This window comes from Oryctolagus cuniculus, chromosome 2 (assembly GCF_964237555.1).
Source record: "Oryctolagus cuniculus chromosome 2, mOryCun1.1, whole genome shotgun sequence".
Classification (NCBI taxonomy): Eukaryota; Metazoa; Chordata; class Mammalia; order Lagomorpha; family Leporidae; genus Oryctolagus; species Oryctolagus cuniculus.
Window position 1 is genome coordinate 158,436,498 of NC_091433.1, and position 20,847 is coordinate 158,457,344.

At 43.7% G+C, this 20,847-nt stretch overlaps 2 protein-coding genes across 13 annotated transcripts in view; one reads left to right on the forward strand and one right to left on the reverse strand.

The window, feature by feature from the left end:
• Positions 1–4,739, forward strand: part of PREPL (prolyl endopeptidase like) — a 61,228-nt gene extending 56,489 nt beyond the window's left edge. For 6 of the 12 annotated variants that reach the window (XM_002709895.5, XM_070069182.1, XM_070069181.1 and 3 more), the window contains 3 exons: positions 693–816; positions 1,636–1,709; positions 2,033–4,739. In XM_002709895.5, the coding sequence (XP_002709941.2) occupies positions 693–816; positions 1,636–1,709; positions 2,033–2,122 (288 nt within the window). In that variant the 3' untranslated portion in view covers positions 2,123–4,739. Of the gene's footprint in view, positions 1–692; positions 817–1,635 lie in introns of all 12 variants that reach the window. The other 6 variants (XM_051842954.2, XM_051842955.2, XM_070069179.1 and 3 more) reach the window with 1 other exon arrangement.
• Positions 1,033–20,847, reverse strand: part of SLC3A1 (solute carrier family 3 member 1) — a 43,226-nt gene continuing 23,411 nt past the window's right edge. Inside the window, 5 exon segments of the mRNA NM_001082242.1 lie at positions 1,033–3,273; positions 8,004–8,120; positions 8,995–9,162; positions 17,397–17,592; positions 19,076–19,200. Coding sequence (NP_001075711.1) covers positions 2,833–3,273; positions 8,004–8,120; positions 8,995–9,162; positions 17,397–17,592; positions 19,076–19,200 — 1,047 coding nt within the window. The 3' untranslated portion in view covers positions 1,033–2,832.

The window sequence follows — 20,847 nt, forward strand, 5'->3', positions numbered from 1 at the left end:
TGGCGCAGAGGGTTTAGAGCCCCAGCCTGTAGTGCTGGCATCCCATATGGGCGCTGGTTCGAGTCCTGGCTGCTCACTTCCAGTCCAGCTCCCTGCTGATGTGCCTGGGAAGGCAATGGAAGATGGCCCAGGTCCTTGGGCCCCAGCACCCATGTGTGAGACCTGGAGGGGGCTCCTGGCCTCAGATCGGTGCAGCTCCAGCTGTTGTGGCCATTTGGGGAGTGGGCCTGCGGATGTAAGACCTCTTTCTCTCTGCTGCTGCCCCTGCCTCTCTGTGGCTCTGCCTTTTAAATAGATAACTGAATTTTTAAACAAAAGTTGTCCTGAAGTGATGGAGAAGATACCCAATGAGGAGGATCCTAAACCTGAGTTGAGGGGAGAGCAGCAGAGCTGTAGAAGTGTTTCTGCTCACAGAGGCCAACATCCTCAGCCCCGCCCCCGCTCACGCTTCATGTTTGTTTCAGCGTAATGCCTCAGGATATTAATTAGTAAATTATGTCCTGTCGCGGTCTCTCTAGTCAAGAAAAGGCTATTCCAGGTAACAAGCACTCTAGTACTAAATTGCAGAGGCTCTCTTAAGAATATTAAATGAGAAAACACTTAATAGCACCTGGGGGGAAAACTGGAGGTAATTATTTTCCCCACTCTGTAAGAAACCATAAGGAGTAAACCCTACATCTGTTTTCTTCCAGCATTATCCTTCAATTCACATCACAGCTTATGAAAATGACGAGCGTGTACCTCTGAAAGGAATCGTAAACTACACCGAGAAGCTCAAGGAAGCTGTCGCGGAGCACGCCAAGGACATGGGTGAAGGTGGGAGACTGTCTGGGTGCAGGGAGCACGGCTAAGTGACTGGTGCCCCAGCACGCTGCTCGGAGTAACACGGTTCATGCTCAGAGCAACTCGTGGCACTATTTAGAGCAAGTAATTGTGATCCTATGTTGACTCCCCAGTGGGAGTACATACAATGCTAACCACCTCACCTCGTTTTCAAAGGACAATATTAAAACAGTAAGCAGGACAAAAATATAAATTTAATGATCATATATAATGTTTAGATGCACTAATTTAGATCATAATCATTTAGCAATATTTACTAATCATTTTTCCTAGGAATCTCTCAGACAGATTGAGGTTTTTTTCCTTTAGGGCTTCAATGCCTCAACTAGCTGCTGCAGTTTCCTATTGATCTTTCATTAGATAAGACCGCTTCCTTTTTGCCTTGGAACTGTACATCAGGACATTCTGGGTTCAACAGTGGCAGGAACCCACATACAAGTCAGACAGTGTCCCTGTCCTCAGCCCCCGTCCTCACGTCATGCATTGCTGTGGCTGGTGTTTCCAGTAACCAGACTCAGCTGCTATATGGCTGATGGACTCCCTCCTCGGTCACAGCCTTGCCGGCGTGCTGCCACCGTCTGTTCACGTGGCTTCCTCAGCCACCAGCCGCCGCCTCCAGCTTTCCGGGTCAGAAGCGGGTCTTCTACTCCCGGGCGCCTCCCATCTCCTTGTCACTGCTGCTAATGGTGGTTTCTTTGCTAGTCTTTGAACAGAGTATCCAAGAGGAGAGGGAAGAAATGTGTCCCAGTCTTTGCAAGACCTTCTAATTGTTTTATACCTTAACTTTTTCAGGCTATCAGGCCCCGAATATTATTTTAGATATTCAGCCTGGAGGCAATCATGTGATTGAGGATTCTCACAAAAAGGTATGTTACCGAGCTCCCCCGGCTGAGGCGTCCCAGGTAGAGCTGTGTTGTATTTACATTTTCACAGGGTTCTGTGGCCGAGACCCAGGAGGGAGGAGAGGGACACTAAATCAGTCCAGAGAAAAGGCACTCTCATATTTGGTCATGAGCTCTCTGTTAAAGAAAGTGTGTGGCTGAATCTTAATTGTTAGAGCCTTTTCACGCTGTCCTAAATACTCTTATAAATTGCTGGCTTTGGGGTCAGGTGAATTTGGGAAGAAGAAAAACTTGAATGCTGGAGTTTTACCACAAAACCATTCTAATTTTTTAAATGTTTCTTTTAGATTACAGCCCAAATTAAATTCCTGTATGAGGAACTTGGACTTGACAGCACCCGTGTTTTCGAGGATCTTAAGAAATACCTAAAATTCTGAAATGCCACATTCAGTTGGAGGTTGAAAACACACTGAAATATTTTATAGTCTTATTTCCACTTAGATTAGCAAAAGTGAGATTTTTTTTTTCAGTTATTAAATAATTTTTAAAAACTTGCTTCTCCATCCGGATTTTGCTTAGTCTGGTCTCACTGGCTTATCCTGTGCTCTCCAGTGATGCACATTGATGTCACTCAACCTAGGCAGGTTCACCCATGCTCCTCAGAAGCATGGAGAAGGAGGCGAGGAAAGGGTTGGGGACAAGCCCACCCCTGGGCCTCCCTTCCAATCGGAATGTCTTTGTTTTGTGCCTATTTTACTAGGATTTTCTTTGACGTTTACAAATCAATGTCGTGCCTTTGTGCCCGTGAGCATTTTTAGATACTGTGGCAGTGAGTCATTCTCCAGTTTCCATGACTGTATTTTAAGGAAGAAGGTTCACATTAAAATTCAGTAGAGCTTTCAAATAATCTGGGGTCTTAAAGTGTTCTGTTCATCACATATTGATGCTATTGATAAAGTTACAAGTTTCTACAATTAGTCATTTCCTTTGAAACATATTTATTATTCTTTGAAAAGATTTGGGAAGCTTTCCTAACAGTGTAACTGAATCTACAGAAGCACCTAATGGCCATTCCCAGCGCTGCCCTAGCCGCATGCTGCTAATGCTTACAGTGCTGCGGGTGCCGCGTCTCCGTCCTCTCAGCTGCCTAACAGGAGCTGTACAGTATGTCTAATGCGCTGGAGTAGCATGCTCGACTGGAGATGAAACATCTGTCTCTGAAAGCTGTTTGGCGGTGAAGGAGGTTCTTCATTTTGTGTTCAAGGAGGACTCCCTCTCCCCTCTCAAGAAAAATGCCTCTCGTATCAACCTGGCTGCCTGTGGAGGCAGAATTGGTACTTAATTTTATGCTCAGTCTTACGGGGAGTCCTGAAATCATTTCCTGTAGATTCAGCAGTGTTGATTCTCCAAAATTCAGAACCACAATAAAGACTCTGTCTATGCCATCCAGCTCTCTTGTGTACACCAAAACGCGGCTGTCATTCCTCAGAAGACAAAACCAGCCCCTGCTGAGCAGCAGTTCATTGGCATGAAGTAGACTTAAAGCTTGGTACAACTTCAAAGCTGATGTGGGCTGGGTCTTTTGGACCTGTTTTTTAAAAAGAATGTTTACATAAATGTTTGATTTTAAGGAATTTTTTAAAATACTTTTTTACCTCCCAAAACTTGCTTCAGTTTTATCCCTTAAAATGCCAAACTGTAAGCATTAATCAGCAGGTAAGAGTTTGTACATAAACTGATAGAAATGGCAAATTTTCAGGTTTTCAACTTGTCTCGGAGTCAGTGCAGTATGCACAGTACTCTTACATCGGAGAGCTACCGTAGAGACCAAATTTGGCTCCAATTTAGGAAGCCTAAAACAAGGATTTTTGACTTGCCTAAATATAGTCACTCTTACACTGTATCGTAACTGCCAAATGACTGAGAGGAAAGCAGCTGCCATGGTAGTGAACTCAGAACTTCGGGTGGATTCAGATTTATCTGTTCTCTTTTTTAGATTATTTGTAGTTGCTATTATGCAAAGATCATGTAACTTCAGCAGATGTATATTTCTTGGCATACATAATGATGAAATGGAAAGTTAAAAAACACTGCCTAAATTGTAGATTTTCCTGTTTTTTTTCCATGAAAGGTGGTTTGGCTTATATAAAATATACATAATTTAGTGTCATTTTTTCTTGTTTTTTTGTTAAATATCTCAAGGGTTGTCCCATTATTACCTCATCTCTATATATGTTACCTTGATAGCAGGATATACTCTCCTGAATGGTTGTACCATACTTCACCATTCCCTTTCATTGAATATTTGTATTTCTAATGTTCTTATATTTTTTATTCTTTCTCCATATTTTGAATTTATCGAGGATTGTCAGGCAATTACTACATCAAAGAATATGGACACATGATAAATAATGCCAAATTATTCTTCATGAGAGCTGTTGCCAAATCAGTGGTAATGTTCATTGCATTGTACTCTTGCCAGCCATGTTTTCTGGGGTTGGGGAGGTTGTCGTTGCTGCTGTTATTGTTCTTTAGAGGTGGGTGCCTCATGTGTGGTCTTTAGTAAATATCTAGTACATGTCTGAAAAAAATGTTTATTCTGTTTATCAGGTACAATAGTATTTCTCTCTCATTGTCTGTAGCCTTAGATAATGCATGAAAAGCACATAGTTCAGTGCCACTCAGAAGTGCCCAGTAAGTATTAGTTGTTATATTTGTCTACTTAATTTGTCACTTTCTAGAAGTATGTTGAAGTCTCCCTATAATTGTGGATTTGTTGATTTTGCATTTCTCAGAGTACTTGTTTTATATATTTTGAAGCTATTGTTAAGTGCATAAAGGATTACTGATTTTTAGTGAAATGTTCTTTTTTCAATTTTTGAAAATTGCCTTTGTCTCATATAATGCTTTTCATATTGAATTCTATTTTGTCTGCTATTAAATATTTCCAAGCCTGCATTTTGTAACTTTATTTTTTGACTGGGAATTGCATGCATACTGTATATAAGTCAGTTCCAAAAAGAATATATACAATAAACAGATTTTCTCCAATCATTTCCTAGCTTCCCACTTCTCTTCCCAGAGGCATGGCATTGCTATTTCTGTGTTCTCATTTTTATATATCATATTAAATAATCACCCTGTGCATGTGCAGACACTTTCATATATGAAAGTTTTCTATAGATATTGGCATGTTTCCATTCTACACTTTATTATTTAATACACATGTATTATTTAATATGTATTATTTAATACATATTATTTAATACTAGGAAATTGTTTCATGTCAATACAGATACTCTCATAGTCTTTCTTTTTAAAAGCTGCATACTGATGCCAGAATTGATGAAACAGGTTTTCTATTGATAAATCATTTCTAGGGTCTTCTGCTGTGAAAAACTAACAATGCTGCCATGCAGGTGCTTTGCAAATTATCCAGGTCTAATTATCCTGGAATAGAACTGCTAGGTCACAAAGTATATGCGTTTTTTTTTTTTTTTATTTAGATAGCTAGAGCTGGGTTACAGGCTTTCTTTGTGATACTGTTTGCTGGATACATTTTTATTTTATGTCCAGATTTTGCCTTAAATTTAACCCATTTTTATTTGTGATAATCATTCATTTAGACATAATCTGAGGCATTTTATCTTATTTAAGATATATTCATTTGAGAGGAAGAGACAGAGAAAAACAAGTCTCCCATCTGCTGGTTCACTCCCCACCTCATCATTCTTGTCGAGTATCAAGAAGCTCCATGGACCAGTCTTCTGGGAATGTTCATAACACATGTCACACTTGGGCTTTCTGTGCATCCTACAGTGTTCTGTTATGAATGGTGTCTCTCTTTTATGGTCTTGACTTTTCTCAAAGGTAGTGAGAATGATCTTCTTGCTCTTGTATTTTCATCTTCCTTGGTTGCTCGCCTGCCTGTCACAATTGTGAGCAGCCACGCTGGTTTGTCTTGGGGATTCAGGGTTCTTTAGTGATGAGCTAGCTCAAGTCCTTCCCAACTCCCATGGCCTCCTGGGTCTGAATAGAAACTTGCATTTCTGAGAACATTCCAGCTGAATCAGGGCACATCAGAATTAGGTCTTGTCTGGTGGGTTTTTTTTTTTTTTTTTTTTTCTGCACTTGCACAAGTTTGACACTATTTCAGACTTTGAAAATTCATTCCAGCTGGCCTTGGGTTGCTTGGTTTGTTTTTCTGCTGCAGCCAATTGCAACAGTTTATAAAGTTCCTATAGTGCTCTGACCTGTAGCTGTTATAACTGTTTCTTGCAATAATAATTTTAGAAATAACATGAATTCTTATCTGTCAGTGGCATCAGACCTTTCTGGGGCTATTATGGATATATTTTATTAAAATGGTATTGTTTAGGACTTGTAATTTAAATGCTATTCCTTTGAAGCATCATTTAATCATCATTTTTTAAAGACTTTTCTTTTTTCTATCAGATTAGCAATGTCATTGTTTTAATTTGCACTGACATTTTGCTGTGTTTGTTTATGATTTATTAGAAAGGGTTCCCAGTCATTCCCCAAGTGTTCAGGACAGCCAGGGCCAGGCTAGAGCTGGGAGCCAGGAACACAATCCAGGTCTTCCATGTGTGTGGCAGAGACCCAACGTTTTGAGCCATCATTACTGCCTCTCAGGTGTACATCAGCAGGAAGGCGGATGCAGGAGCCAGAGGTGAGACTCAAACCCAAGCACTTTGATGTGGGATATAGGTGGCCAAATGCCCACTCACTGGGTGCATTTCTCACATACTGGGTTCAGACTGGTCTGTAGGAACTTTTTTTTTTTTTTTTTTTTAAACAGGCAGAGTGGACAGTGAGAGAGAGAGAGACAGAGAGAAAGGTCTTCCTTTTGCCGTTGGTTCACCCTCCAATGGCCGCCGCGGCCGGCACACTGCGCTGATCCGATGGCAGGAGCCAGGTACTTCTCCTGGTCTCCCATGAGGTGCAGGGCCCAAGGACTTGGGCCATCCTCCACTGGACTCCCTGGCCACAGCAGAGAGCTGGCCTGGAAGAGGGGCAACCGGGACAGAATCCGGCGCCCCGACCGGGACTAGAACCCGGTGTGCCGGCGCCGCAAGGCAGAGGATTAGCCTAGTGAGCCGCGGCGCCGGCTCCTGTAGGAACATTTTGAATAATGAAAATTGGTAAGGGAATTCAATCCAAAACATAAATGTTTGAACATTTTGTGCTTAGGGTATCCAGGAATTCTTGGTGGTACGTGCAGTAGGGATTACTTAGTAGATCGGAGTAGAAGGGCACTGTCAATTTCTTACTTAGCACACTCTGGGGATGGCAATGATTTCTCTTTCCCTTAATTGGATTTGGATTGTTTTCCAGTGAAATTTTCACTAGTGCAGGGGATTAATCCTTGGTTACTTAAGAAGATGGCAAAAGGTGTTCTTTTCCAGGACATCTCCAAGGATCCTTCATGTCTTCCATTCTTCAGGTACCCAAGAGTAATCACCCTCCTGCCTGCCTCCTTGCTTTGAGTATAAAAGAGGGGCGGGGCGGGGCTAGCTGAAAGGCTTCCGTAAAATTTCCCTCCATCTTCTTTCCGGTGAAGACTTGTATTCATTGTAGTCATTTTATGTACCAGTTCATGTTTACACAAAAACATGATTTGCAAACTCCTTACAAATTGAAAACCACAAGGAAATGAAGTCTTTGAAGGAGTTACAGTTTTAGACACACTTAAGGTGAGGGTGTCATTAAAACCTGTTTCCTGATGCGCCTTTGGATTAGTGATAGCTACGTGCAGTATCAGAGTGCCTGGGTTCAAGTCCTGACTCTGCTCCTGATTCCTACCTCATGCTAAAGTGCCGGCGCCGCGGCTCACTAGGTGAATCCCCCGCCTGCGGCGCTGGCAACCCGGATTCTGTCCCAGTTGCTCCTCTTCCAGTCCAGCTCTCTGCTGTGGCCAGGGAGTGCAGTGGAGGATGGCCCTAGTGCTTGGGCCCTGCACCCCATGGGAGACCAGGAGAAGCACTTGGCTCCTGGCTTTGGATCAGCACAGCGCCGGCTGTAGCAGTCATTTGGGGGGTGAACCAATGGAAGGAAGACCTTTCTAACTGCCTGTCAAAAAAAAAAAATAAAGTGCATCTGGAGAGCCGGTGGTGGTAGCTCGAGTACTTGGGTTTCTGCCACACACATAGGAAACCCAAGTGGAGTTCCCTGCTCCCAGCCCCATCCGTTGTGGGTGTTTGATGGGTAAACCAGCAGACGGGAGATTTCTCTCTCTCCTCTTTCTCTCAGATAAAGAAACACAATTCTATAATGAACAAAATTTTCATTGATACTTACGTCAACATTCACAGTGTGGTAATCTGAACTGGTGGGTAACCAGGTGTGATTGCCTTCAGAGAAACCAGCATTGGAGCTGTTGTCCCACTGCATTGGTGACTTGGAGAGAAGGGTGTTCTGTCAGACAGAAAGCAATCGTCTGCGTATTGAAAGAAATGCACTGTGGTCCTGATTTACATCTTAACTCTCTAGGTCCCTGTAGTTCTTAAACGATGCTTGTATTCATTACTTTTCATGATTAAAAGGTCTTAATATTCAGTACATAACCCAGATTCATATTTTTAATTGGAAAATAGCTCAGAACATCCCGAGTTTGAATAGACTATACCAGTGTGCTTGGAATCTGTGCTTTTCCATCCAAAATATGCCATTAACAAATCATGCTACTTCATTCTGCTGTGGGATACGGTGATGGTGAGTCCATGGGCAGTGCTATTTACCAGTGAGCCTGAATTCTTTCCCACTTAACCAGAGTGAGTACTGCACATGGGGGTGTACACCCAGGTGTAAGCAGACGAAGAAAATTTCACCTTAACCAGATATGAGGGAAATCACAGTCCCCCACCCAGCAGCACAGCTGTGAGAACCACAGCCTCAAACACGCGGAAGTGGTGCGTTGTACTTGATAACATAAAAGCAGCTTTTGTGCTAGGGTCACACAGGATCTACCAGACCAAGTAAGAACTAAAGAAAACCTTCCTCTCCATGTTTCAGGTAAAAGGCAATGAATAATATTCCAAATGAAACCACTGGTTCTCAAATTTTAGTGTACCCAAGAGTCAGCTGGAAAACATCAGAATACAGCTGGGGGGGGGGGCAATTTAAATAAATTCCCCCAATCAGCGCAAGAAAACTGGGAATTCTGACTGTCTGGAAGTAAGAAAAATAACATGGTTTTCAACAACAGAAAATAGTAAATTCCCTGATTTAGCAACAAAACAAGTCCTTGGTTTCACAGCTCTGGTGCATAGTTAAGTTGCATTAAGCTTACCACATCATAGCTTTCATTGAGATTTGTGGCTAAAATATTTCCCATCCCTATTTCTTCTCCATAGTAAGTTATGGGAGTTCCAGGAAGTGTAAAAAGCAGCATGTTCATGATGTTGACATACTGGTTCCCCAGACGAGAAGTCAGCCGTGTGATGTCTGGTCCACCAGTCTGAAAGGCAGATACTTGTAAGAACACATCTCTCCACATTTCTCTGGAAACCTTACCCTATTTCACAGAAAGCTCACCAGCCAGAAAGCTAGCATGGGGACTTGGGCCTCTGGTGTCTAGCAAGCCTGGATTCTTGCTACTTAATGCATAACTGATTTACTGATAAACAGCAAAATGGTAATAATTTACTTCCCAATGATACTGCAAAAAATAAAATTTAGAAGGTACATATTCTTATTTTCTCACATTTGAATAAGAGAATACTAACAGGAAAAGAAGAAAATGCTTCCTTCAGGACAAGGAAACAAGGTGAGAGGGACGTGTGGGAGAAAGATGGTGTATTCTTTTTTACATTGTTTTGACTGACTTTGTAGAATTTACTTGGAATAATTAAAATAAACTTTAAAAAATGTACATAGTCCAAGAAGAAATTTTATAGTACTTTGTTTTAAGTATTTCTATGTTAGATGTTCTGGTTACATATTTCAACATCCAGTCCTTATTTAGAGTTTATTTTGCTTGAGAACAGCACAACTCAATGTCATGTGTGCATACGCTGAGCTTGGCAGTTTAAAAAGTACTTTCACACCTGTATTTTATCTAATTCCCTTCCTCCACAACTATTGCTATCAGGTAATACCTGCACTTTACACATGATTACATAAGCCCTGAGAAACTGCACCATGTAAGTTCCGACTTTCAAAGGAGAACCTGCTTTTGAATTTGAGTCTTAGAGCTAGAACTTGGAGCAGGCACCTGACTCAGAAGGTTAGGTTGCCACTAGGGACATCCGCCTCCCATAATGGAGTGCCTAGTAGGTCCCAGCTACTCTGCACTTAGTTCCACTTTCCTGCTGATATGCCTGGAAGGCAGCAGATGATGGCCCAAAGACTTGGGTTTCTGCCACCCATATGGGAGACCCAGATGAGTTCCTGGCTCCTAACAGCCCTGCCTGTTGCGAGTATTTAGGAGTGAACCAGCAGATGGAAGATCTGTGTCTCCACCTATCAAATAAATCCTAATCAGAACATTGCTACAACGTAGGAAAAGGGAGGCTGGTTCCCCCACTTACATGTACTAAAATGACTTTCATATTTTTATAGATCATTATTTTTTTATAACCAGAAATTTAGGTCAAATTTTGCCTCTCATTATCTTGAGTTCTTCTGAAAGAAATCTACGATTTCTCAAGTGTTCTGGCTGTACAGCACTCCGCTTGCTTTTGTGATTCCTTCCTTTCCCTCTCTCCCAGCTACTTCATGTCAAAGGCAGAGAGATTGCCCATCCACTGTTTCACTTCCCAGATGCTCCCAACAGCCAGTGCTGAAGCCAACAGCTGAGGACCCAGTCCAGATCACCCAGGTGGGCAGACTGTGTGCACCATGAGCTGCTGCCTCCCAGGGCACATGTGAGCAGGAAGCTGGAACTGGGAAGAGGTGGGACTCAAACCCAGACACTCCAGTATGGGCTGTAGGCAGTGAGAGTCTTACCTGCTATGCCAGCCCACCCTGTCTTTCAGAACTGAAATCAGGAAATAGTTCTGCAAGTAGTTTACAATAGTTTACAGCCATGGACACAGATCGCGGTCTGTCACAGGCTCAGGTGCCAGTCACCTGTGATACTGGAGAATTTCAAAATTGAAAAAAATGGTAAAACCACGATTCCAGAATGGCAAAGAATCTCCATAAAAGCATTAAGAATGGTAAAACTTGTAAAAATTGCCTTTTATTCATTAAAAACTATTGTAACTAAATGTATTTAAGGAAAACAACTGGCAAGCCAGCGCTATAGTGCAGTGGGTTAACGCCTTGGCCTGAAGCACCGATATCCCACATGGGCGCTGGTTCTAGTCCCAGTTGCTCCTCTTCCGATCCTGCTCTCTGCTGTCACCTAGGAGAGCAGTAGAGGATGGCCCAAGTGCTTGGGGCCTACACTGGTGTGGGAGAGCTGGAAGAAGCCCCTGGCTTCAGACTGGCTCAGCTTTAGCCATTGCAGCCATTTGGGATGTGAACCAACAGATGGAAGACCTCTCTGTCTCTACTTCTGTCTGTAACTTTTAATTTTTTTTTAAAGATTTACTAATTTGAAAGTCAGAATTACATAGAGGTCTTCCATCCACTGGTTCACTCCCCAATTGGCTGCAATGGCCAGAGCTGCGCCAGTCTGAAGCCAGGAGCTTCCTCCGGGTCTCCCATATGGATGCAGGTGCCCAAGGACTTGAGCCATCTTCTACTACTATCCCAGGGCATAGCAGAGAGCTGGATTGGAAGAGGAGCAGCTGGGACTCGAACCAGCCCCTGTAACTTTCAAATAAATAAATCTTTCTAAAGAAAATTAAAAAAGCTAGGTCGCAGAAGAGAAAGCTTTGTAGCACCTTCACTCGCCCTAAATTCACGCCTCCCCTCAGATCCAGGATAGCCTTCACAACCAGCAGCCTCGCAACCACTGACCAGGCAAAAAGGATTTAGAGTTCACCTACAGCTCCGTCCCTAAAGAACTGCCACAACTTGCCTTTCTCAGTGTTTTCTTTTTCAGAGTTAACTCTCTTTAACATTGCGCCTGCCTGTGATGTTACCACTTGGGGCTAACTTGAGACAGAAATGCCAAGGTGTTTGGAAATGAGAAGGGAACTAAGATGTACAAAAATTCTGACATCTCTGGGAACTGAGAAGATCAGCCAAGCATAGGACTGTGCACAGAGGAGGGTTGTGCAGACGCCCAGGAAAGACTGGGAAAGGCTCTACTCTGTCTGGCTAACCCAGAGGCCCCGTACAGGCAGAAATTGAAGGCCACGGCAGAGCTGTAAACTGCCTGCCAGAGTTTTTTGTTTTTTTTTTTTTTTAATTCATCATGTTTTTTTTTTTTAACTTTTATTTAATGAATATAAATTTCCAAAGTACGACTTATGGATTACAATGGCTTCCCCCCCATACCGTCCCTCCCACCCGCAACCCTCCCCTTTCCCACTCCCTCTCCCCTTCCATTCACATCAAGATTCATTTTCGATTATCTTAATATACAGAAGATCAGCTTAGTATACATTAAGTAAAGATTTTAACAGTTTGCTCCCACACAGAAACATACAGTGAAAAATAATAGATGATTTTTTAAATGATGATGAAATCAGATCAGACCTATTGTCATGTTTAATCCCAGTGAGAGTCAAGTTGGGAATTGATAATTTTTTTTTTACAGAAGATCAGTTTAGTATGCATTAAGTAAAGATTTCAACAGTTTGCACCCCCATAGAAACACAAAGTGAAATATACTGTTTGAGTACTCATTATAGCATTAAATCTCAATGTACAGCACATTAAGGACAGAGATCCTACATGAGGAGTAAGTGCACAGTGACTCCTGTTGTTGACTTTACAAATTGACACTCCTGTCTATGGCATCAGTAATCTCCCTATGCTCCAGTCATGAGTTTCCAAGGCTATGGAAGCCCTCTGAGTTCTCCGACTCTTATCTTGTTTAGACAAGGTCATAGTCAAAGTGGAGGTTCTCTCCTCCCTTCAGAGAAAGGTACCTCCTTCTTTGAAGACCTGTTCTTTCCACTGGGATCTCACTCACAGAGATCTTTTTGCCAGAGTGTCTTGGCTTTCCATGCCTGAAATACTCTCATGGGCTTTTCAGCCAGATCCAAATGGCTTTAGGGCTGATTCTGAGGCCAGAGTGCTATTTAGGACATCTGCCATTCTATGAGTCTGCTGAGTATCTCGCTTCCCATGTTGGATCACTCTCCCCTTTATTTATTCTATTATTCTATTATTTATTCTATCGGTTAGTGTTAGCAGGTACTAGACTTGTTTATGTGCTCCCTTTGACTCTTAGTCCTTTCATTATGATCAATTGTGAACTGAAATTGATCACTTGGAATAGTGAGATGGCATTGGTACATGCCAGCTTGATGGGATTGAATTGCCAGAGTTTTGAAAGCAACACAGTGGGGCTGGTGCCATGGCATTGTACGTAAAGCCACTGCAGTGCTGGCATCCCCTGTGGGCGCCTGTTCGAGACCTGGCTGCTCCACTTCCAATCCAGCTGTCTGCTATGGCCTGGGAAAGCAGTAGAAGATGGCCCAAGTCCTTGGACCCCTGCACCCATATGGGAGACCCAGAAGAAGCTCCAGAAGCTTCGGATCAGCGCAGCTCTGGCTGTTGCAGCCATTTGGGGAGTGAAACAGTGGATGGAAGACCTCTCTGTCTCTACCTCTCTCTCTAACTCACTTTCAAATAAATCTTTTAAAAAAAGAAAAAAAAAAACAAATAGAAATTTTGGAGATACAAAATACATTGAATGAAAAATTCAGTAGAGGAGCTTGACAGACTTGAACTGGGAAAACATCAGAAAACTTGAAGATGGGTCAATTGAGAGACTATAGTCTGAAAACCAGAAAAGAAAAAAATTTCAGACCTGTGTGACATCATCTTTCATACAAACACATCCATAATGGGGGTCTCAAAAGAACAGAGAAAAAGGGACATAAATTACATTAGAAAAATAATGGCCAACAACTTTCCAAATTTAAACAGACAAGAATCTCAATGGCTCCAAGTAGGAGAAAATAAAGACCTACATTCAACATACCAAACTAACAGCACAGAACCTTAGAGGCAGCAATACAGAATTTGCATAACATACAGGGGATTTTCAATAAGATTAGCAACTGACTTTCTTGATAAATGATGGAGGCCAGAAGGCAGTGAAATAAAAACATTCAAATTAATTAAAAACCTCAACCAAGATTTCGATTTCAAGATCCACGATGAAAGAAAATGAAATACTACTCCACAGCTACTATAATTTTTTTAAATGAAACATGAGAAAATGGAGAAATTAAAACTCTTGTAAACTCATTAATGGGTGTGTAAAATGGGAAAGTCACTGCAGAAGACAGTTTGGATGATCCTAAGAAAGGTCGACAGAAATTCTAGGGCTGGCATTTCCAAGTCCAGCAGCCCGTATCAGAGCACCAGTTCTAACCTCAACTGCTCTGCTTCTGATCCAGCTTTCTGCTGATACTCCTGAGGGAGGTAGCAAAAGATGACCTAGGTACGTGGGTCCTGGCCACCCAACTGGGAGACCAGGCTGGAGTTCCTGGCTCCTAGTTTCAGCCTGGCCCATGCCTGGCTCTTGCAACCAATTTAAGGCATGAACCTACTGATAGACGATGTCTGTTTATCTCTAAACCTATCCCTCTCTCTGTCACTCCCTTCACATAGACAAATCCAAAACAAAAAAGAAGTACTATGTGATCAGAAACTCTAATCCTGGGTATATATCCAAAGAGAGGCTCAAAGAGACCCTTGTAAGCCAGTATTCATAGCAGCACTCTAATAATGAAAAGGAGGAAACAACCCAAATGCTCGTCAACAGATGAATAGATAAAATGTTATACATACAGGGGGCTTTCAAAAAGTTCATGGAATACATAATTTGAAAGAATTTTGTGGATTTAAAGATCTAATGCACCAAAAGTGGTGGGGGGAGTTAAAAATGTTCTCACTTTTTGAAGTACCCTTAGAACTTCAGATATCTTACTGACGGGGTCTAATGTGTTCCCTTTACTAACCCATATCCAAAGATACAGAATATCTTAGAAGGCAAAGAAACCTTGATGGGTTTGGAAGTGATAAGGTTGGCTTATTACCACAATTATATCAGGGTAATTAAAAAAGTCCCGATTCTAGCTTCCTGCCAGCGCAGGGCCTGGGAGGCAGCAGGTGATGGCTCAAGTAGTTTGGTCTTTGCCACCAATATGGGTGACCCAGATTGAGTTCCTAGCACCCCACTCAGCCCAAACCTAGCCCAGGCCATTGCAAAAGGAGAGTGTCCTCACTCTCCTTCCTCTTCTCTCTGCCTCTTGGATACATTTTTAGAGGAGTTTATTTTAGGGCTGGCATTGTGGCATAGTGAGTTAAGCTGCCACCTGCAACACCATCCCACATGGGAGCTGGTTCCGAGCCCAATCCAGTTCCTTCTTAATATGCCTGGGGAAATGGCATATCAAATGGTCCAAGAACTTGGGTCCCTGCCACCCATGTGGGGGACCCAGAAGAAGTTCCTGGCTTCAGCCTGGCCCAGCCCCAGCCCTTGTGGCTATTTGGGTAGTGAACAATTAGATGGAAAAGATCTCTCTTTTTCTCTATATAACTTTCAAATACACACTTGGGTCCCTGCAACCCACATGGTAGACCAGGAAGAAGCTCCTGGCTCCTGGCTGCAAATCAGCCTATCTGTGGCTGTTGGGGCTATTTGGGGAGTGAACTAGCAGATTCGAAGATCTCTCTCTCACTATGCCTTTAAAATAAATATAATACAAATAAAATCTTCAAATTATCTTTCTGGGGCTGGAATCGCGGTGTAGAAGGTTAAGCTCCCACCTGCAATGCCAGCATTCCATATGAGCATCAGTTCAAGTCCTGGCTGCTCCACTTCCTATCTAGCTCCCTGATAATATGCCTGGGAAAGCAGCAGAGGATGGCCCAAGTCTTGGGCCCCTGCACCCACATGCGAACATCAGATATGGCTCCTGGCTTCAGCCTGGCCCAGCCACAGTTGCTGCAGCTGTTTGGGCAGTGAACCAGTGGATGGACGATCTATCTGTCCCTCTCTGTGTAACTCTGCCTTTCAAATAAATGTTTTAAAATTTTTTTTGTGGGGCCAGTGCTGTGGCGCAGCAGGTTAACGCCCTGGCCTGGAGCGCCGGCATCCCATATGGGCAACAGTTCGAGTCCCGGCTGCTCCACTTCCCATCCAGCTCTCTGCTATGGCCTGGGAAAGCAGTGCAAGATGGCCCAAGTCCTTGAGCCCCTGCACCCATGTGGGAGACCTGGAAGAAGCTCCTGGCTCCTGGCTTCAGATCGGCGCAGCTCCAGCCATTGTGGCCATCTGGGGAGTGAACCAGTGGGTGGAAGGCTGACACTCTCTCTCCCTCTCCCTCTCTCTCTCTCTGCCTCTCCTTCTCTCTGTGTAACTCTGATTTTTAAATAAATAAATAAATAAATAAATAAATAAATCTCATTAAAAAATTTTTGCACCAAAATAAGCTTCTCAATATTTTCCCACAACCTTTAAACTATTTTTTTATTTACTTGAGAGACAAGTAGAAATGCAGCACAGGACACAGCACCCATCTGCTGATCTACTTCCCAAATAACTGCAATGGCCAGGGCTGGGCCAGAGTCAGAATCAGAAACCAGGAAGGGGGCCAGTGCTGTGGTGTAGTAGGTAAAGCTGCCCCCTGCAGTGCCAGCATCCCATATGGGTGCCAGTTCAGGTGCCGGCTGCTCCACTTCTGATCCAGCCCTCTGCTATGGCCTAGAAAAGCAGTAGAAGATGGCCCAAGTCCTTGGGCCCCTGCACCCCTGTGGGAGACCTGGAAGAAGCTCCTGGCTCCTGGCTTCAGATAGGCACAGCTCCAGCTGTTGTGGCCATCTGGGGAGTGAACCAGCGGATGGAAGACCCTTCTCTCTCTCTGCCTCTGCCTCTGTGTAATTCTGCCTTTCAATAAATAAATAAATCTTTAATTTAAAAAAAAGGCAAGAAATAAAGCAGGAATGCAATCAGATCTCCCATGTCATTGGCAGGAAGCCAAATCCTTGAGCCATCACTGCTGCCTTTAGGATTTGCATCGGCAGGAAGCTGAAGTCAGGAGCCTGAGCCAGGAATTGACCGTGGGCATCTTAACCGCTAGGCTAATGCCCCCTCCACAAACTCTCAGAAGTCCTCCTCCTATTACTGTATCTTCTGTTCTTCACTGAAAAGTTGCCAATCTTCCAAAATGTTAGGCCCTCTCAGTCAACAAGGAAGTCACATGTGGCCTCTATTTTAAAGGATGCAGTGTAGAAGGGAAAATCTTCCCCAGAGTCTGTGTGGCTTCAATGCCTTTTCCCCTGCATTCCTCCCAACAAGATGGTGTTTCGGCACTGTGCACCCATTCCACATTCCAAAGCCCTCTTTATTCCAATTAGGATCATAGCTCTGAGGTGTGTGGAAAGAATGGCTTCCTATCCACCCCCCCCCCCCCACAGGCTAGTAGTTTCAAGCACAGATAAGTATTCATTAAATATTCGTTCAACTGGATGGACAGTGTCTCCTTAATGTCAAGGACCTGGCCAGGGCTGACCACTAAGCAGCCACCAAATGAAGCAGAGTTCAAGACCGCAGAGAGGTAACTAGCCAACAAGTACAGCAGCACGATACGTGCTGTGCAGGGCATGCAGACTCACCATCCAATTGGGCCATTTTCCTTCGGGCATGTTTTCCATCCAGGCTGTGATAACCTCATACACAGTGTTCCCAGAAAGCGTGTCTAGAGTGGTGAAGTAATTGTTGAAAGGAAAATCGGCTTCTTGGATAAATGACAACCCGTAGTACCTCATGGTCCTGTCAATGCTCTCCGCATAGGCTTCTGTGCCCAGGAACCTGTAAGAGGTGGCAGCGTTCAGCATCCTCCGGACCTGTCAGGACCCTGGGAAAGCGCTCTAGCTCCTTACGTCTCACAGGATGAGACCTGCACACTGTTTACCACACAGGGCCAGGGATTCTGAGAAAGCACATGGCCAAAAAATGTCACGCTGGGTCACCTGCACAATAACTCGGAGAAACCCAATGACTAATGTAATACAAGTCGTGTCTAACAGGAATACATATGATGGGACAGGCATTCGGTGCAGTGGTTAAGACGCCACTTGGGATACCTGCATCCCAATCAGAGTGCCTGGTTTGAGTCCCAACTCCTCTGCTTCCAATCCAGCTTCTTGCTAATGCACACCCTGTGAAGCAGCAGGTGATGGCTTAAGTACTTAGATCCCTGCCACCCACATGGGAGACCCAGATCGAATGTTAGGATCTTGGCTTGGGCCAGCCTGGCTCTGGCTGTTGTGAGCACTTGTAATGTGAATCAGCAGATGGAAGATAACTCCCTGTCTTCCTTTCCCTTTCTTGCCCTCTTTTTTTTAAAAAACATTTATTTTTTTTTATTTGAAAGTCAGAGTTACACAGAGAGGCAGAGAGAGAGAGGGAGGGAGAGAGAGAGGTCTTCCATCTGCTGGTTCACTCCCCAGATGGCCACAATGGCCAGAGCTGCGTTGATCCGAAGCCAGGAGCCAGGATCTTCTTCTGGGTATCCCATGCAGGTGCAAGGGCCCAAGGACTTGGGCCATCTTGCACTGCTTTCCCAGGCCATAGCAGAGAGCTGAATGGGAAGTGGAGTAGCCGGGACTCAAACCGGCACCCATATGGGATGGCAGCACTGCAGTCGGTGGCTTTACCCACTACACCACAGTGCCAGCCCTTCTCTCGCCCTCTCTTTCAAAATTAACGTACACAATTAAATTTGCACAAAACTCCTGTGAAATAATACTGTGATTAGCAACATTTTACAAAAGAGGGAAGTAAAAATTAATAAAGTTAAACAACATGAAAGAACCCAGGCCCTGGCATAATGAAGTTGTAAAGAATTCTAACAGTGCAGATTTTGTAACTTGAGAGGCTGGCATTGGTATAGCAGGTAAAGCTGCCTCTTGCAGGGCTGGCATCCCTAGTTCAAGTCCTAGCTGCTCCACTTCCGATCCAGCTCCTGGCTAATGTACCTAGGAAAGCAATGAAAGGTCACCCAAGTGCTTGGGCCCCTGCACCCACATGGGAGACCCGGAAGAAGCTCCAGGCTCCTAGAGGAGCCATTTGGGGAATGAACCAGCGAATGGAAGATAGCTCTCTCTCCTTCTCTCTCTCTCTCTCCCCACCACCCTCTGTGTCTGTCTCTCTCTCCCTCTCTTTTCTCTCTGTAATGTGCCTTTCAAATAAATAAATAAGCCATAACTTGAACCCCTGAGTATGTCTGGTTTTAGGGGATAAACTGCAGCTCAGACCCCATGCATACGAGAGAAGCACGTCCAGTGGTTACCTGTATCTGCCGGGCTCCCTGCTGTACTTGTCCATGGTCTGCCGGAAGCTGCGGACAAGGTCATGCATCCCCTCCTGTGTAGTGGTGAAGTCATGGTACAGCTCTGAGTAGCGTGTGACCGTGTCCTTGAAAAACCGGGACAGCATGGTTACTATCGTCTCCTGTGTCCCCTGCCCCCATCTGGCTCTGTGTGAATACAGTCTCCTCAAAGGTCTTCAGCTGAGCAAGACACACGCTCAAAGAGGATCCTAGGACCTTCATCGCTCCAAAGGTTTGTAGATAGAGAAAACGTAACTGTTAGTACTTTAATTGGTGCTTTAACATACATTGCTAACCATCACGTACCTATTTTAGCAAGCTAGATTTTACCAAACATCCAAACACTGATTACAAATGCATTTAACACAGTCCTCCTAAACATTTCATTGTCTAAAAGCTACAGACTGTTCAAGGCAAACAAAACAAATTATCTTAAGGATTATAAAACTGGTTATTAGCCTATCATGCATTTAAATTTTTCTCTAAACCATCCTTAACCTTTAATCTTGTTGTTACACTTTCTCTCAGGATGTCAGTAATTATTCCTGATACTCATTTCTATGTCTTTCTAAGATTACAATAGTCTCCTTGCATCAAAAGCAAAACATAACACTCAAAGAAGCCACTGTGAGAGGTCCTGGGATGGGACCTGGACTGGCTGGACAGTAAGACCTGAGTTATCCATTCAGGAGGCTCCCTTCGTGTCTGTGAACTTCCCTTGCTAGATAAAGTGAACATTTTTGTTGGAATCTGGGTCTGTTCCTGAAGTTACATGTTCTTTAAGTTATTCTTGCGTAGCACACAAAACCCATCATTCTGATCATTTGTCATGACTCCAAGCATAGGCCTAAGTTATGGGAACTCATTATGATCAGCAAGGCCATTTCAACATTTCTCCAAGGAGAAGATTTTCCAGAGTTAATGCATCTTTTTATTTTTCCTTTTTATTGGAAATTGTGCAAAAAAATGGCATAATCCTAACGTATGGTTTGTGACATGCTCTGATGATTGACTTGTACATATCAGCTTCTCTTTAGTTAACTGATTCATTTTAATGAAGTTGTAAGTACCCATAAATCTACTCCAGACAACACCTAGAAGCTGGGGCTGGGGCTGTGGTGTAGTAGGCTAAGCCTCCATCCCGTGGGCGCCAGCTCATGTCCCAGCTGCTCCTCTTCTGATCCAGCTCTCTGCTTATGACCTGGGAAAGCAACAGAAGGTGGCCCAAGTACTTGGGCCTCTGCACTCACATGGGAGACCTGGAAGAAGCTCCTGGCTCCTGCTTTGTTGGATTGTCCCAGTTTTAGCTGTTGTTGCCATTTGGGGAGTGAACCAGTGGATGGAAGATCTGTCTCTCCCTCTCTCTCTCTGTAACTCTGGCTTTCAAATACGTAGATAAATTTTTTAAAAAGAAACTAGCCAACTAGTTTCATTTGACTTGTAACTTTACTTAAAATGATTTTACATGATACATACTAATGTAAAATTTTCTTCACTAATCATTGCCAAGTTTTACTCATATGACTGCATCACTGTAATCCATCTATTGTGACTAAAATGTAGGTACAAGGGTAGGTACACGAATCCATCATTCTGCAATGCATTTTAGGACTACTGGCTACTTGCCCGGGGCTTTGGCAATAGAGGGACTAGGGAATGGTGACCAACCAGAGGAGTCGGGCAGACGGCGACTCTCACAGCTGACCTGAGGCAGTGTTGGAATCACTGGTGTG